Here is a 17113-nt window from a genome sequence, read left to right on the forward strand (position 1 = left end):
ACGGAACAGTCGAAGCTTATGACTGCTGCTCCTGAGGCTGCTCCTGATTCTTTTGACGGCGGTACACGGTACCTTTCTCGGCCTTCTCGTCCTGGTCGGTACGTCGACCACCGTTCTTCTTCCTGTCGTCGCTGAGGGACTGTGCAAACTTGCTCCTCTCGCGAATTTGAGGACCCTTCCAGTAGAAGATGTAAGCCGGGATGGCGACAAGAATCGCCAAGAACGCGAGCAAAGTCGAAGCCCACTCGAGACCAAGTCGGTTATACAGCGGCGTAGCGTACATCGCAGAGATACCGGCCAGAAAATCTCTTGCCAGAGCGTTTCCTCCCGTCGCCGAAGCAGAATACGGGCCATAGGCTGCAATCATATAGTCGATCGTTGTCATGTATATAGCGTAATTCGCAACGGCGATCATGCACGAGAAGATCATTGGAGCGATCCAATGGACTCGAGGAGGGCCGAGAGAGGTCCAGGCGAAACCGAAGAGACCGAGAGCTTCGAGAGGCGCAAGCCAAAGAAGCAGGTACAAACGCGCTTCGGGCTTAAGCGCGTCAGGGTCCTTAATTCGCCTTTTTCGTTCCCAAATGAAACGTGGAATGAAGATGAGAAAGGCCAAGAGGTATCCTAGGTTGATAGGGATGAATGCTAGGCCGATTTGCACGGTACTGAAGCCCCACTGCTTGTACACCAGCTGGAAAGACTCCAAGAAGATGAAAATAAGCATGTCCGAGAAACCGGAGAGAAGGGAGAGGAACAGTACGATGGGCTCTCGCAGGAACATCTCGAAGGGACGCAGCCAGTAGGCGCCGATCTCTTTGATGCTAAATCGATCGGTTCGGACCTCGTTAGGGCCATAGATGTTGTGCTCACCGTTCTTGCGGCGACGCTTCGCTTCGCGGTCGAGAAGGATCGTGGATCTGGTTTCGGGGACGACGAAGAAGTGAACGAGCTGGACAGCGCCTCCGAAGATGAGCTGCACCCAGAAGTTCCACTTGAGCGGGAGGTAGGCTTGAATGAAACCGCCAATGAAAGGACCAACCGAAGTACCACCTACAGAGGAGAGCACGACGAAACCGACGGCAAACTGTTGCTCATCCGGTTCGAACAAGTCGGCAACCATTCCCAGAGTCACGGAACCACCGGCGGTGAAAAGACCACCGAGGAAACGAGCGACGATCAAGGAGCCGTAGTTGGGAGCCAGCGCTGCGAGCACTTGCCAGATGTTGACGAGGAGGAGCGAAACCTGAAGTACTGGCCATCGACCAATCTCCTCGGACCAAGGTGCCCAGAACTCGCATCCGAAAGCGTAGGCAACGAGGAAGATCATTTGACCCACTCGTGCGGCCTGCTCACTGACGTGGTACTTCTCGGCTACACCCATGACGGCGTTGGGGTAGACAGAGGTGTTGAAGTTCATCGATACTTGGACCGCAAAGATGACGCTGAGAATGGCCCACTTCTTCCAGGTCGGGTACGAATAGCCGGTTGCGAGGTAGCCTGCTCGCTCGGTGAGGACGATCTTGCCGTCCTCCTCTCGTGGCTCGAGATCGTGTTCGCCTTCGCGTTGCTTCTCTTCGTTGGTCTTTTGCAGATCATTCTTCTCGCGAATCGCTTCAATGTCAGCGGGCTCGCTCTCCTCTTGTGTGGACGAGGTGGCATCCTTATCGACTTTCTCGTTCCTTGCCGGTGTGTGGGCAGCCGTCTCTTCGTCCGAGGAGCTGGTGCGAGAGAACGCCCCTGCGCTGGCGTGAGCTGTGTCCGCCATGTTGTGCTGAGGCTGTTGTAGGATGGACTAAGATGATGGTAGGGAAGGAGGGAGCCTGACTGGGACGGGCTCAGAGTTCAATCGCATGCAAGGCAGCCTTTAACAAGGGTTTTACCTGTACTCGTGTACAGCTGCGTGACCTCTGGTAAAGAAGCCGGGCAGGCCAGGGTCCTGTAATCTGGATCGGTCGAGAGTGGGAACGCAGCAGGCGACGACATCATCCTCTGACCGGTGCAGAGGACTCAAATTGATAGGCTAAGCGATTTCGCGCCAACACGGTACAGAGGGTACAGGGGATTGCTGTAGCAAGCTGTACCAATCGAAGCTATGCCGATCCTCCGGAAACGTAGGGCGGGCGGAAAATGACGTCTAAGAAGCGTGCGCGCATGCATCGATCGAGGAACTCTCTTCGGAGACTAAAGATGTGCTCTTTGTTTTTTTTTACGCCGGTAAGCTGCCCTCGTTCTGGTTTGCTTGGCACGCATGGCCAAACGGCGATTGCACCTCTAAGAGGGATCGAGGGCGCGTTGCGGCCTTGGAAAAAATTCTTTTCACGACAGTCTGTCCGATCCCGACGGCGTAGAGTCATGCTCGAGTATGTGCCCGAACTTCCTCGCACCAGATCGGCGGCTGGCGACTACACGGCGGGTGCTACGTGACGTGCCGCTTGCCGCTCTGACCGCGGCCGACCGCACAAAGTGACCCTTGGTCTCTCTGACCACTCCATGATCGATCCGCACGCATAGCGCCAATCTGATGGTGAGGTGGTCCACTTCGAGACTCGTGTCTTTGGGTCGTCCTGAGGCAGCCGCATGCGCGAGATGCGGGGAATGGGCTTATACAAACAGTGGCTTGCACATCGCCTAATCTCTGGTTTGCTGGGGTTCGATCAATACATCCATTTCACAGCACTGCTCGCAATGTCGACGCTGTTGCTCGGCTGCGAACCAGACTTCCGGATCGCGGGTCGACTTCGAAAGCCTCTCTATCCTAAGTTCGTTGGGCACAAGGTGGGTGACGTAGAACGCGATCTGCACAAAGGAAACACCGCAGCCGATGCCGGGTGAAATTCAATAAGCTGACATGTGTCATTGCATCATCGCTGTTCCATCTTCGCGTCTTGCCGGTCAACGACAGGGTCCGCAGTAGGCCCTTTTTCCGACCTGACGCGACCGGACACATTTCGAAAATATCCCGCACTCCGCTATCACCTTAGGCGAGATCGAGGCTCACTCATCATTCCCGCAGCTTCCCCGGTACAGGAACCGACACCAATCGCCGTGATGGATGCAGTTGTTGGCATAGAACATATACGCCACAACGTGGTTACGCTCGTTCACCAGCATGCGAGTGCGGGGACCTTGCTCACAGGCGATGTTTTAAGCACGCCTCGCCTTGGCATGCGAAGGGAGGGTATTTCGGCTGCTGACTGGATGTCCCCCCCCCTGCAACACTTTCGATTGTATTGCCGAAAGCCTTGCTTTGATGTGTACATTTGTCAGGATTCGAGAACGAGGTTGCGCAGACGAGCGTCGACCGCTTCGCTCCACATGCCCGCCTCTAAACGGCAGGCGGCGTTCCACGTCGTCTGCAGCTTGCGCAGCCTCTGCGGTGAGGGTGGATCCTTGGCAGCTTTGGCCTCGACCAAGCGCATCGCTCGCTGGACTGTCGATTGAAACTCTGAGCCTGCGTATGCTTCGATCCAAGCTGCATAGTCTGGGTCGAGATCCTCTTTGCGATTCTGTGCACACCAGAGTCCGACCTGCGCGTATCCGACCATACACGGACTGACTGCAACCAGCAAGTCAAGGCCGTCGCTGGATCGTGCCGTGTCGAGTACAAAGCGCGTGTATGCCAGCGTCGCCGCACTTTCCATGGTCTCGTGTTCGAGTACCGTCGCCGATATGCCTAAGCTCTGCTGGCAGATGCGCAGATGCAGCTCGGCTTCTTGCGCCATGGCCTGGGCCATTTGTGCAAGCGTCGAGACCTCTTCGAAGGAATTTTCGGGCGATGCGGCCGCCTGCGCCCATATGCGAGCGTAGTGACGAAGGAAGAGGTAGTCCTGCTTCATGAACCACTCGAAGGACTCCTTGCGCAGACTGCCATCGGCAAGGCCTAGAACGAAGGGATGTTGCACAAAGGCTTTCCAGACATCGATCGAATTTGAGATCAAGCTTCGGTTGAGCGCGAATGCTGTAGACGAGCTAGTGAGATCTGACGACGTTGATGCTGTGAGGAGTCCCCGCGGCTGGAAGGGATACGAGTGGTCAAGCGGACCAGGCCCTTTGCCAAGGTCTTGGATACCGTTGGCGATCGCGTGCTGCACATAGTCGATAGCAATCGCTGTGGACCGCAAGAGCGAATGACCTTGCGCTAGCGATGCTGCTATTGCCGAAGAGAGCGTGCAACCGGTTCCGTGTGTAGCGTTGGAGTCAATGAGAGGCTTGACAAAGAGCACATAAGAGCCTTTGTCGTCGGATGTTTGCTGGTACAGCACATCGCATACCACCTTGTCCTGATTCGGCGTACCTGCAGGCCCGTCCAGGACCTGACTGAAGGGAAGTTCATCGGTACGAATAATTGTCACGTTACTTCGTCGTGTTATGGTGGCGCCGTCTACTCCTGCAAGCCTCGTAAGATCGTCGTATAGATTTGTATCGCCGGGCATGCTACCACGCGGGGGAAAGCGTTGCGTAGAGGCTGTTGCTCTTGGATGAGAAGGCAGTGGGTTGATCTGCTGTACCTCTTGTGACCCGGAGTCAACGGTTTCAAGCCACTCGGTAATTTGTGATCTGCTGAGTTGTGCGTGTCCTCCTTTGACCAGCACTGCTCGCGGTCCGAGGCTTGCGATGCTTTTTGCAGCGGCCATCATCTGAGGTAGCTCTGTGTTCTCATTCTCTTGCGCTAGCTCTAGCTCGCGTGGTCCTCTCTGATGTGATGTGAATTTGGCAGCGTACTTGAGCAACTGTCGTGCTTCCGGCAAGTTGGGTGTAAGAATGGTACAAAGCGGCAGTAGGTCGCGTATAAGCGTTTCGATAGCACCTTCCGAGAGCAGCAAAGAGCCAGAGGTGGAGACCATGACCGGATCCAAGACGACTGGCACGCCGCTGCCACCGTGAGAAGCTGTCGACTGTTTCCACTCTGCAAGCTTGTCAGCAAGCGCGGCTACGATATCGTGGTTGCAGAGCATGCCGAGCTTTACAGCGTCGATCTCGATGTCAGATACGACCGATTCGAGCTGCTGGATGACGAATTCGGGCGGACACGCATGGATGGCTGACACTCCGGTGGTATTCTGTGCGGTCAAGGCGGTGAGTACCGAAAGCCCATATGTGCCCAGCGAGAGAAATGTCTTGAGGTCGGCCTGGATACCTGCGCCTCCACCCGAGTCGGATCCGGCGATGGTGAGCACCCTCGGCGGCGACATGCTGATGCAAACGTTGATGTAGCGTATGAGATGCAGAACAATGGATGGCTTATGCATGCTCGTTCCTTCTCACTAGGACCCTGACTAACTGCCAAGCTCCGTGCGAGGCAGCCACGATCCAATTCTTCAGTTCTTCTAAATCCGATTGATTTTTGCTTCCGTGTTCCGAGCTTTTGCTAGTTGTTGGTGAATGCAACCGCAAACTTCCCAGCCGAAGCAGAGCCAAGCCAGTTTTTTCTTTGCCTTTTTTTTGGCGAAAGAGGGTCCGATGTGTTTCTCACCGACTTGTTCTGTGTCCTCACAGACATCACCTTCTCGTTCTTGACGTCGCTTGCAACAGTACGGATAGTCAGGCCAGAAACGGTCGGACATCCACCATGACGGAGAAGAGAAAGCGCGCTGGATCGGATGCTGCCGCGTCGGGGCACAGCGAGTCGGACGCATCCGACGACGAGCAGTTTGTCTCTACGGATCAGCCGCGAGCAGAACAGTCGGCGACGCAGCAGAACAAGGCGCTCCTCCCCTTTGGCGACGGTGCTGAGCTTTATGAAGCGCTCAAAACACCATCGGCCGACCTTCTACGTCTGCTGCTCTCCAGACTACGCCATCAAAGCACTCTCACCTTTGCAGAAAACACGCAGAGATCCACCATCCCCGCCAGCGACAAGAGGATCCAACTCGTTAAGGACTACTGCCAGCTATGCGAGGCGCAAGCGTCCAACTCTACTCCCTCAACCTCAGCTGCCGCCTCCGTCTTCTCTACATGGGAGCTCGCAGATCGCCAGGATCTTCCCACCTTGCTGCATCTACCTATCTTCTGCCTTGCCCAGTCGCTTGCGCTCCTCTCCGTCCACTATCCCACCCATGCACTCGGCTCCAACATCATCGAGCGTATTCTTTCATCCAATCAGCCATGGCTAGGCATGCTACACAACTACATCTCCAACCTAGGCGGTGCCAAGTTTGCCGCTTCCAAACAGCGAGACACTCGCTCATCCAAGGGCTCCGATGTAGCGGGACTAGCATCCCTCGTCCTGCTTCGCGAAATCACTAGCTTCGCCAAGGGTCGCTACGCAGCCAAACTCTTCGACTCATTCAATTGGTCGATGAAGGTGCTTCCCCACATCTTCAACATGCGCAGAAGGACCAGCCGCAAATCAAAGACATCCAAAAAGACGCAGGTCGCCAAGGACGTATCTCTGCGTCGTCCCGACATTCGAACCCTCTACATCCTCTTCCTACTCTCCTTCCTTCAGCAAGGCTACTCCCACACGCTGAAGCTTCGACTCTTGGACCTTGGTCGAGACTTTTTGCCCGCCATCCTCAAAGGTCTCCCACAAGATCCGCCAGACGTCGTCCAAACCATCCTCTTGCACCTCCACGAGGATCTCGTCAAGGACACCAAGATTCCCCGTAGCAAGAAGGTCGAGTTCTGGAACGAATGGGCATGCGGTTGTGTCGTTCAGCTTTACTCGCGTGAGGATGAGCATGTCCTTATCCATGCAGATACCCAGGCTGTCGAGAATCCTTCGGTGGCCGAACTCGCACATCACTTTCTCCTCAGCATCTGTACAAATCCCGGCTTTGGTATCTGCTACCCAGATCGAGGCTGGTATCCACGCAAAGCAACTGCGACATCAGAGACCTTGGTCACCGCAAATGAAACCAAAGCCAACGACGGCGCAGACTTTGTTACAGAGTCCAACGCAACCCAGAAGGGCAAGCAGATCGCAAGCGGCTCGATCTACAACAAGGTTCTCTCCGGCGTCATTCGTCAGCTCGCCGTCGCCGAAGATCTGCGACAGCAAGAACTTGCACTCGGAATCCTTAAGGCTTGCCCCGAGCTTGTCGGTCCCTATCTCGAAACCTCGTGCGCTGGGCTCAGCGTGGACCCACGGCCAAGTTCGCGATGGCTCTGCAATGTTGCCTTCTTTGGCCGTGTAGTAGGTCTAGAGCTTCCTTCTTTCCGAATTGCAAAGGTCGAGCATCTCGAAACGCAGCACGATTCTGCATCCGCCGCCTTGACCCCGCATTCACATCGAGCCTTTGCAGCACAGCCGCCTCCAATGTCGAGCATTGTGGCCAACATTCTGCCTGGACCGTTTTATCGATCGCTGTTCAGTCAAGGGCTCAACAACGCAGATCAGCTCGTTCAGTATTCGACCTGTGCACTCTTGTCCCGCTGTCTCGATCGCATGGTTCGTTTCCGCCAAGTCTGCACGAGTGCCATATCGGATCTCGACGAGGACGAGAACGGACCATGGCGAAGACGACTCGAAGCTCTCGAATTGGAAGCGCGCAGACGCATTCCCGATATTTCCGTGGTCATCCAGATTCTTCAAGTGGTCACCTCTCGGCCCAGCGTCAAGGGAAAGTCGAATGAGGCCAGCGCCGATGTCACCCTCGGCAGCGCCGACTCGACTCCCGTCTCGGAAAAGGACAGGATGATCTCCACCGAAGCAGCTCTTCGACTGCTTTCGCTCTACTACCAAGCCGTGCCTAGCTCTGCCTTCGACGCTCGATTCAACGCGGGCAAGCTTCTTACCAACGCATTCGTCCACTCCAGTGAAGTGGCTTCCATCGAAGGGCCAGATGAGGACACCAACATGCTTGACGATACGGAGGATGGGAGCAAGAAGGCAGTGGATGGGACAACTTCTGACAACACTGAAGATGAAGAAGACGCAGAGGACGCTGGTGAGATCGATCTGCAAGCCCTTTGTCAGGTACACACACTGCGCATCCTCTCCCATTCAGCTCGAGTATCGTCGTTTGACTGGACGGTCAAGCCATCTGGTTCTAACGAGAATCTCAGCTATCTTGCCTTGCTTCTCACTCTTTTCGTCTCAACGCCTCTCGACCAAGTGAAGCAAGCCTGCGAGGAGCTGCTTCGTTCACTTCTCTCCACTTCGTCGTTCTTCGAGCACCAGCCTTCGGAACTCGATGCTTGGCTTGCGAGTCTCCCGCAATCCGATGTTGAGTCAGCTCGGAGAGAAGACGGAGACAGACCAGACGATTCCGGCTCTCGTCCTGCAAACAGGACTCTCTCAACAGAGCAGAGTTCAGTCGTAGCGTTCTTGGACGAATGCATACTCAGATGTGCAAAGACTCCTTACCGCTACATCGAGGCCGCACGCCAGTATCTCCAAGAGCACTCCAGAGACGCAGACGGCGCAGACGGTCAAGTCGGCTCCACAAAGACGTCCACGGATGTGCTTGGCTCCCCCTGGCTCATGGCGGTGTTCGAGCAATTCACGATTCGGATCGAGAAGGGATTGTTCGCAGCCGACGACGGAACAGTAAATGCGTTAGTCGCGTTCCTCATCCGCCTGCTTCCTGTCTTGTGCGCTTACACTCGACAAACATTTGCTTTCGAGGCCATGGCGCTAAAGATCGAACGTGGTGTCAAGGCAAATCCGAAGTACGCATCATCCGTATTTTTAGCATCGGTACTTTCCAGCAAAATTCGGTGTCTCAGCAAGGCTCCCGTCGCTGACACTAGGGCGACGGAGAAAGCGATGCAATCAAACTCCCAGTCGACTGCCGTGTTTCTTGGTAAGTGTTTCATATTCAACCTCCCGTCGCTCATGCCCAGCCTGCTCCATCGAATGGGATGATTAGAATCTCCCAATTATCAGAACCGCTACACCAAAGTCACATCCCGCGGCTTGACTGCTGCAGAGATGGCTTGCCGATAACTCTGAAGTCGTCCTCATCCATGTATATGAATGCAGGGCGTCCTGACCATTCGACGCGACGCTGCAGCTTTTTGCTACTGAACACAGCCCAGCAGCTTGCTAACTTGTCACTGTTTGTTCTTTCTCCGATCAGGCACGTCCACGCCCGAACAACTACGATTCAAGTTGCGGAATGCCACCAGACCGTTGCGTCAGGCCCACATTGTCGATCTTTTTCGAGTCACGCAACAGCTGCACGATAGCGGCTTTGCACAAGCATCGCAGATCTTCGAAGAGCTTGACCCATCCACGGAGAACATCGCGGCAGCCGCTTTCCCTGGAGCAAAAGAGATCGCTTACGGATCCATGCCGATGCTCCATCTGCCTCTCAGCTCTCGTTTCATCGCACCGGCTCGTGACGACTTCATGACGACCACAGACGCTGACGACGGATCGATACCGGACGGCCTAGTCCCCTGGAGCTCGAATGTTCATTCACGGCTCGCGGTATGGATCGCTCTGCTTCGATCGCAAGGCGAAGAGGACGGCGAGATTACCCTGTCACATGTACGGTCACTTCTCTCGTTGGTCGACGCTGCGGACTATCTTTCGCAGGAAGATGCCAGGCAATTCCTGTTCGTCGAAGCCTTTCCGGCTATACAGTCCACCACCAGGCAAAATGCAGTCGCAGCAGGGCTCCTGCACTCAATTAGCGAGCTTGCAATCAAACACCTGGATACAAGCCGAAAGGAGCACGTCGAGATGGTCTCTTCACTGCTTAGTCAGTTTCGACCGAGCATGACCTTCAACGGCAATTTCTTGCGAACAATGGCGAATCTGGCTCCCTTCCTAGCTGATGATCGAGTTGATGAAGCCGTGGAAGCTTGCACTCGCGTGCTCGCATCCCACAAGGCTGCGGCAGACGTGCGGCTGACCGCGGCCGAAACCCTCTCCATCCTGACTGCTTCCGTCAAACCGTCGTCCAGACTCTGGGCAAAGCTGATCTTGCGGCTACCGGAGCTCGTTGAGGCAGCGTTCAGAGCGGAAGACATTGCGGTCAGTCCAGACGAGCGCGACAGCGTCGACGCCGTATCGGTACGCCAGAGTCTGCTTCTTGGCGTCATTCAAACAGTCTTGCGACAGTCGCATGACCACGCCACAGCCACACAGCTTCAAACTTTGACAAACGTCGACTTCAGCTGTCTCGCTCAGACAAGGATCGTTTCTCCTGCCCTGGACGGTGCACTGGCGGCAGCCATTCACGCCCATTCAGCGCTCGCCTTGTCCGTTTCCGAAGGACTGCGGTCAATACTGGAAGCCAAAGATCCAAGTCAGACAGGTGTCCTCCAAGCTGTTCCCTGCTCATTGTTGACGCTTTTGTCGGCGCTGCTCGAACACGACTCGCCCGTCCTGGTCAAGTCGAAATGGTCCCCAGCACACGTCGAAATAATTGCAGATCTCGCAATTTCCGCCATTCTCGACGACGAAGTCTCCACAGAGACAGCACAAACGAACGCTTTTTCCCTTGTCGCCAGCTTGCGATGCGCCCAAAAGTTTGGCTGGAAGGAGATGCAAGCCGAGGTGGGCTACAAGCTGCTGGACTTTGCAACAAATTGTGTCCAAACACTGCCGTCCAAGGCTTTCCACGGCCCGCTTTTCGAGGCCTTGCTCGGCCTTATCGACGAGGTGCCTGCATTGCCTCGGCTGTCCGAGATTTTGCAGGCCACAATCGATGCATCTCTTCTCTGGCTCGTGCGACGATTTGCAGAGGACAGCAATGATTCGAGCGACCTTGTCCAGACAACTGTCTCTTTGACGTCGCTGATCGAACGTGCTTGCGATCACCAGCAGCTCAGAATCCAGCTGAAGAGATCTCTTGTCGACCCCGTAATCCAAGCAGCTATCAAGAACAGGCTAGTTGCTCTCGATCAAATGCGACTTGTTCTGACGCTCTGCAGCCGGGCTGACCTCGAGCCAACGCAGCTCTCGCGATATCTTGGAGCTCTCACCGCGCACGCCGATTTCAATTCGGTTATGCGTGGATCAGCCGCTGTTCTGCAACCGCTTCAGCAAGGCGAGGATGCTGACGACGAGAGATGTGGCGATCTCCCGGAGGAGGACAAGCGAGAAGCAGCCGATCAATTGAGGCAACTCGCCACAGAATTCCCTTACACCGTTGCCAGCCGCAACGCTAGAGAACTGCTTCGCGCGCCGCTCTTGACAAGACTCATGGCATTCTACAACGCCACACTGTCCAAGTCAGATCGGATGATTCTAGCTTTGTTCCGACTCTTCGAGGAAGAATGTGGCCAGTCGTTTATGGGCGTTGTTCAAGGCTGGACACTTCCCGCCTCGTCTAGCGATGGCAGCGACAGCGTGATGGGCGGCGGTCAGTCTACACTGGAAGCGCTTCAGTCGCTTGATGCCAATGTCGTGTTTGCCACCTGCACCGAGTATCCTCGCTCTCTCTCGCTGCGCAACAACGATGGATACGGCTACGACGACGAAACTGATGGCGCTAGATTGCCGGGGCAGGTCTATGGCAAGCACACCGATGCGGCTCAGCGCTACGACCCAGTGTTCGTCCATTCGCTCCTTGCCGGTGTGACTGCACCGGGGGTAAAGCTGAGCGGACTGCAATGGGTGTCGGTGTTTGCCACGAACGCACCTGGTCTGGCGGTGTGTGGGCTGTCGTCTCGCTGCAGAGACATGCGTCGTGCCAGCTTGACGCTCATCTCCAGTCTGTATCTTGCTGCCAGAGAAGCGGATTTCCAGGAGAAAGATCATCTTCAAATGGTGCTGGATCTGCTCCGCGATGCGCTGGATTCATCGATCGCCATTCAGGACTCAGCCCTTTCGGAAAGTACTGTCGTTCCGTCCGACGCTCCATACCTCCCAACAACCACGACCCTATTCATTGCCCACGCGCTGCGATCGGTCACAACGCCAGGATCCTTCATCTACCCGGTCATCTCACACTTCCTGCTCCAACGACCCGAGCTCGACGTTGGCGACGTGCCTCTGCTTTACAACCTGCTCTACTCGGCTTCTGACAAGTACAAGCAAGAGCGTATGTGGATGCTGCGATTCTTACGCGATGTTGCACGCTCCGGTGGAAGAAGCGATTGGAAGATCTTCAAACGCAGGCGTACGTGGGACCTCCTCGCTTCACTGTACGACGCCTGTGATGGCGGTTTGACGGGCGCCGGGATGGACTCAGATCGAGCGGTAGAGGAGACGTCGATGCGTGCGTTGATCGAGGACACGACGGCGTGGTTGGTGAGAAACGCCGATGTCGCGATCGAGCTAGTGACGAGGAGGGGACTATTGACGTGGATCTGGCAGCAAGCTGTGCGCGAGGGCGTGGTTGCGCTCGCTGAACATCACAGCAGCGATGGCCCGAGGCTCTCCGAGGTTACATCAGCGGAAGCTTCAGCTCTGTCTACGTTGACACTTCGAAGCGTCTGGATACTGCTGCTGGCCCAACTGACGCGCAGTATCGATCTGGACCGACTCCACCGCGCGACGGATTCAGCCTGGCTCGCACCTATCATCACGCTAACATCGACGACCATCAGGGCGCTTCACAAATGCGCCGCCTCCACCAACAGTCGCAATCTTCCCGCGGTATCAGCCGATCTCGTGCGCACGATCTCATATGCAGCGACGTCGACCATGGAGAAGGTACTGTTGTTCGCAGACGACCCAGCAATGGGCCTGTGGACACGCCAGATGGTGGAGGCACTTGACATGATGATGGATTTGGCGGACAAGGCGATGGAGGTGAAGAAGGATGACAAGGTCTGGGAGAGATGCTGTGTCGGTGTGCAGCGGTGTGCGCTTGCTCTGGCTGCTGCTTCTACAAGCGCGGATGGGCAAACGCGTGTCACGAGTCCGGAGGAGCAGAAGAAGCTCGCTCGATTGATCCGACGAACGACCACGGTGTGTCGTCGCTTGGACAGCGAAACCTCTCAGCTTGTCCTCGGCAACCTCTTTTCAGCCTCTGCGTAGCCTTCTCTACCTGCAAAGACCACATTGTCCAGTGAACTCATACACAATCGTAAAATATCAACAAGCATGGTTGTGATTTCGGAACCCTTTGGCCTAGCTGTCATCGTAATTGACCACGAACTCGTCCCACCGCTTGTCCGCCTCCTGCGGATTCGCTGAGCTGATACGATGATAGGTCCTGATCTTGCTTGCCCAGTCCTCCAACACAATGACTCTGGCTCTTCTCTGCACCTTTGCGCTACCGTATCCCGCTAACGAGGATCCTCCACCGAAGCAGATCCAAACGTTCTGCACGCGTCTGCAATCAGAGTTGAGATGCATATGTCCATGTACGACCATTCGGATTCCTCCGTTGCCTTGGTCTGCTGTTGTCGACGACGATGCGTAGTGGGGCGTACTCGAGCTTGAAGGAGAGGAGGAAGGGTGGGAGTTGAGCGTGGTGAATAGGTCAAAGATTCCTGGTTGAGCTTGTGCGCCTTCGTAGGTGGCGGTTTCCTTCCTATCGCCAACGACGAGATCCTTGGACGAGGAAGGTTGCGTGGGATTGACAACTTTTGGCAGGACACCTTTGTCGACTGGGTTCATACTTTCCGGTACTGGAATATGCATGAACACCACACTGGGAGGTCGACCCATCACTCGACCACCATCGGCATCACCTGCATCCCACACCCTATCCTTCCTCCAAGGCTGTGGTGCCAGATCCTGCGCTCCATCCGGTTTGTACGGCAACAGCACTTCTTTGATCGCCGCGTACTTCTGCTCGAACCACTTGATCTGGTCCTTGTGCACGTATCCGTAGCCAGGTTTCGTCCAGGGCTTCCACTTGTCCTTCTCTGCATGCGTACCTGTGTCCAAGAACCACAGCGTCGCCACGTGACTTTTGTCCACCAATGGCGATCCGATCTTGAGGTAGTAGTTGCCCTCTCCGGTCAACATTGCTGGGCCTACCGAGCTGTACGAGTAGGGCATATTGCCGATCACCTGCATCTGTTCTGCACGCGTCAGCGGACCGGATTCGCTATCGTGGTTGCCCAAGATGACCGCATACGGAACCTTGCGCTTGATCAGAGGCTCCGTCCAGAGCGATAGCACGCTGTAGGGGTCCCAGGACGTGCCTTGTCCGTTCAACTGATCTCCCGTCAAGACCACCATATCTGGCTTCTCTGTGTCCAGCCAGTCGTTGACCAAAGCAAGGGTGTCGTTCTTGGACAAGCAGCCACGCGCCGACCAACGTGGATCTTTGACGTCATAGTCGCGACACGGCTCGGGCGAGACGGAGAAATGCAAGTCGGCCAACTGGAGGATCTTGAACGTCCCATCGGGCTTGAACTGGAGCGGTGTGAGAGGCGGTTTGCGCATTGGTTTGCGTCGATAGGTAAGTGTGACGCGCGCGGATGCCATTGCCGGGTGCGAGTTGGAGACGATACCGGCGGCAGCGAAACCTGGCCAAGGTGGATTGTCGCCGTAGACCAGGTTTAGCTCTGTGATTGCGTCGGTTGATGCGGTGTCTTCCCGCCGCCAGAATCCGAGCATTTCCTGTTTCCTCTGTTCAGGTGATACGGTCCGGTAGTATAGATGCAAGCTCTTCTCTCCGGACATCATTCGAACCACCTTGGAACGCAACCCGTCCTTGATCCTATGCCAGCCATCATCGCCCTTTGGCGGAGTCTGACCTTCCTCGACGAGTCGCAGCTCCACTACGTTCTGCACATCTCTCCTCCTGGATTTGCGGTAGAACAGGTATCGCTGCTCAATGCTTCCGAAGAGGTTGGTGAGCATGCCACCCGCCGAAGCGCCGAGTTGACCAGCAGGACTCAAGCTTCGATCCACCTTGACCCACTTGCCGAGCAATGCATCTTCTGCAGGCGTCGTCTTTGGTTGACATCGAGTTAGCGGCAGGCAGCCCTTGACTGTGATTTCTGTAATTGGTGCTGGGTTGGGTAGGAGAGGAGCGTAAAAGTCGAGTGGAAACATGTCATCGTACAACTGCCCGTCCGCGGCAGCGCCGGTAGTGTCGACGGCATCCGTGATGGCTGATGCTGGTTTGGAGGATGATGCTGGTGGACGCAGGTCGATAGCGGTATATGCTTGCCAGCCGATAATCCTAGAGTTGTGCAATACACCGTCGTGGGCAAGGTAAAAGACGCATGTGAGGAGGAGTGAGAAGCCTGCGGTCAGCAGCACGCCTTTACCGATTCGGTGCCGCATGATTGCTGGCCTTCTGATGTGCAGGTCAGCTCATCCGAGGTGGTGGTGTTGGTGACGTCTTGACCGAGGGTCTTTGGCTAGAGGACGACAGCGCGATATGTGGTACCTTTGATGAAAGAGGAAACGATAAATGTGTCCATGCATCGACGATCATGCTTATTCGCGCAACCGTGCATGAGCAGCCGAAAAAGCAGAGGAATGTAAGATCGACAACCTGATCTCAGATCGTGACAGCACGACACTAGTTTGACATCGGCGATGGGACAAGATCTCTAGCTGCAGATTCGAGCCGAACGCTGCAGCAACGGCACGTCGAGCGATGCTTGGCAGTCGACAGGAACGCTGCAAAAGAACCATCGGCTCTGAGAGGTCGTGTCGATGCGAGCTTCGCATCTGTTTGTTGCTGCATTGACCTCGCTTCTTAATAGGAATGACCTGCAACGAAGATCGTGCCACATACCGTGGCCATGCGGTCGGCGCATCGACACCTCATCGAACAGTGAACGATGGTACTGTATACGTCACTTCGAACGAGCCGGCAACATCGGCAGGCATGAGGTGGGGTCCTGTCCAGAGAAGCTCGAAGCTCGATGAATTGTCGTGCAGGAACGGTGGTCAGATTTGCACGCTGCCGCAAAGATCTCATCTCGTTAGTGTGGCAGAACTTTTCCACTGAGCTAGCCTAGCGGTGCGCCGCTGCATTGCTCATGTTCCACAGCAGCTGCGCTAAGCTAGTGCAAGGCCGTTGCTGATGGGAAGAAGGCCCAAGGGCTGGACAACGAGGCAGAACACGTCGCGCTGTCGTTGCTAGTGGAAAAAGGGGCATCTGCCAGCAATCCACCAGAATGTCTTGGCACTGGAACAGACGCGCTCCGAGAAAAGGAGACGCGCTCCCACCGAAACATGCACACCGACCCTTAAAAAAGGTACACAAGGCACTAAAGCAGAGCCCGACTTCGTCGATATCGACGACACTTCCAACTCCGCTACATTTTTTGTCCCAGCTCGGCGGGCGAGAGAAAATTTGGAGCAAGCTTGTTCTGTTGTGCGGCTTTGCTTCTGCCGAGATGTACAGCAGCGGCAAAGCCAGTACGACAGCAGAGCCTACCAGATATCGTTCGGGAGCAGCGTCCGAGCCAGACCGCCACATTCCGATCCCTGCTGTTCCTTGAAGGTGCCTGAGATCGACTTCGCTTATGCTGGCGGAACAGCAAGGAAAGCTTCCACTCCAGTTCTTAATCTTGCGACACAGGAGCGAGCTGCAGTGGGAGGGATGCATCAAAGCTGCAACGCGCTCAGCGTAAGACCAAGACAATGGTCGTAGCGCTGCGATGACTCTCGAGCCTCTTTCTGTGCCGTCGCTACCGTGCTTTCGGGGCAGGCAGAATCCACGACTACTACATGCGCCAAGCTTGTTGAACTTCGTCACGCTGCTATGGAATGTGCGCTCTGCACAATGTCTCGCGCTTGACACAGATTCTAGTGGCATTGATCATACCGAGCTTGAGATTCACGAGGAAGGACAGATACGACGAAGACGAATGAAGCGAAGCTGTATTTCCTTCAAGATGAGGAGGCAGGCCGGATTGGCAGAGCCGTACGTGCTTCGCTATATGACAGGAGCCCTACTTCCCACCCAGCCGCCAAGCCTGGCTGTCCATTTTCCTTTTCAACCTCCGAACTAGCCATCCCGGACCCCCCTCCCCCCTCCCCTCCCTTTGCAGGCCCTCTCAGCTCTCTACACCGCGTACTAACTCTGCCGTCGACGCCATCGCTCGTCCGACCCCTTCACGCTCTTTGCAACACCACCACCTTCCTTTGTTCCGTATCTCTCCTCTTCACCCATCGTATCCCTCCGCCCTCCTCTCTCTTGGCAATACCACCATCACTCCTCTCCTTCCAAATCTGCTCTTCTTTCAAATTCTCAGCAAGGGCCTCCATCTGACCGGTTCAGACAGTTTGACCTCTGCCTGCAGTATCTCGTATCACTTCATCTCCTGCTCACGACCCTATCCCGACTCC

At 55.6% G+C, this 17113-nt stretch overlaps 6 protein-coding genes across 6 annotated transcripts; 2 read left to right on the top strand and 4 right to left on the bottom strand.

Moving 5' to 3' along the window:
• Nucleotides 1–16: 16 nt before the first annotated feature.
• PHSY_001227 (multidrug transporter) lies at nucleotides 17–1765 on the bottom strand (the record flags this gene model as incomplete). Its single annotated transcript, XM_012331859.1, has 1 exon — nucleotides 17–1765. One exon carries the CDS (start codon nucleotides 1763–1765, stop codon nucleotides 17–19), a length of 1749 nt encoding a protein of 582 aa, XP_012187249.1.
• Nucleotides 1766–2577: 812 nt separating this feature from the next.
• Nucleotides 2578–2832, top strand: PHSY_001228 (ankyrin containing protein; the record flags this gene model as incomplete). Its single annotated transcript, XM_012331860.1, has 1 exon — nucleotides 2578–2832. One exon carries the CDS (start codon nucleotides 2578–2580, stop codon nucleotides 2830–2832), a length of 255 nt encoding a protein of 84 aa, XP_012187250.1.
• Nucleotides 2833–3263: 431 nt separating this feature from the next.
• PHSY_001229 (putative phosphomethylpyrimidine kinase) lies at nucleotides 3264–5249 on the bottom strand (the record flags this gene model as incomplete). The annotated part of the gene is made up of 1 exon (XM_012331861.1): nucleotides 3264–5249. The coding sequence occupies one exon, from the start codon at nucleotides 5247–5249 to the stop codon at nucleotides 3264–3266; it is 1986 nt and encodes a 661-aa protein (XP_012187251.1).
• Nucleotides 5250–5569: 320 nt separating this feature from the next.
• Nucleotides 5570–12880, top strand: PHSY_001230 (hypothetical protein; the record flags this gene model as incomplete). The annotated part of the gene is made up of 2 exons (XM_012331862.1): nucleotides 5570–8747; nucleotides 9024–12880. The coding sequence occupies 2 exons, from the start codon at nucleotides 5570–5572 to the stop codon at nucleotides 12878–12880; spliced, it is 7035 nt and encodes a 2344-aa protein (XP_012187252.1).
• Nucleotides 12881–12973: 93 nt separating this feature from the next.
• Nucleotides 12974–15091, bottom strand: PHSY_001231 (hypothetical protein; the record flags this gene model as incomplete). Its single annotated transcript, XM_012331863.1, has 1 exon — nucleotides 12974–15091. The coding sequence occupies one exon, from the start codon at nucleotides 15089–15091 to the stop codon at nucleotides 12974–12976; it is 2118 nt and encodes a 705-aa protein (XP_012187253.1).
• Nucleotides 15092–15247: 156 nt separating this feature from the next.
• On the bottom strand, nucleotides 15248–16241 carry PHSY_001232 (hypothetical protein; the record flags this gene model as incomplete). Its single annotated transcript, XM_012331864.1, has 3 exons — nucleotides 15248–15433; nucleotides 15552–15719; nucleotides 16200–16241. The coding sequence occupies 3 exons, from the start codon at nucleotides 16239–16241 to the stop codon at nucleotides 15248–15250; spliced, it is 396 nt and encodes a 131-aa protein (XP_012187254.1).
• Between the last annotated feature and the right edge of the window lie 872 nt (nucleotides 16242–17113).

This window comes from Pseudozyma hubeiensis, assembly GCF_000403515.1.
Source record: "Pseudozyma hubeiensis SY62 DNA, scaffold: PHS15, whole genome shotgun sequence".
In the NCBI taxonomy this organism is placed as follows: Eukaryota; Fungi; Basidiomycota; class Ustilaginomycetes; order Ustilaginales; family Ustilaginaceae; genus Pseudozyma; species Pseudozyma hubeiensis.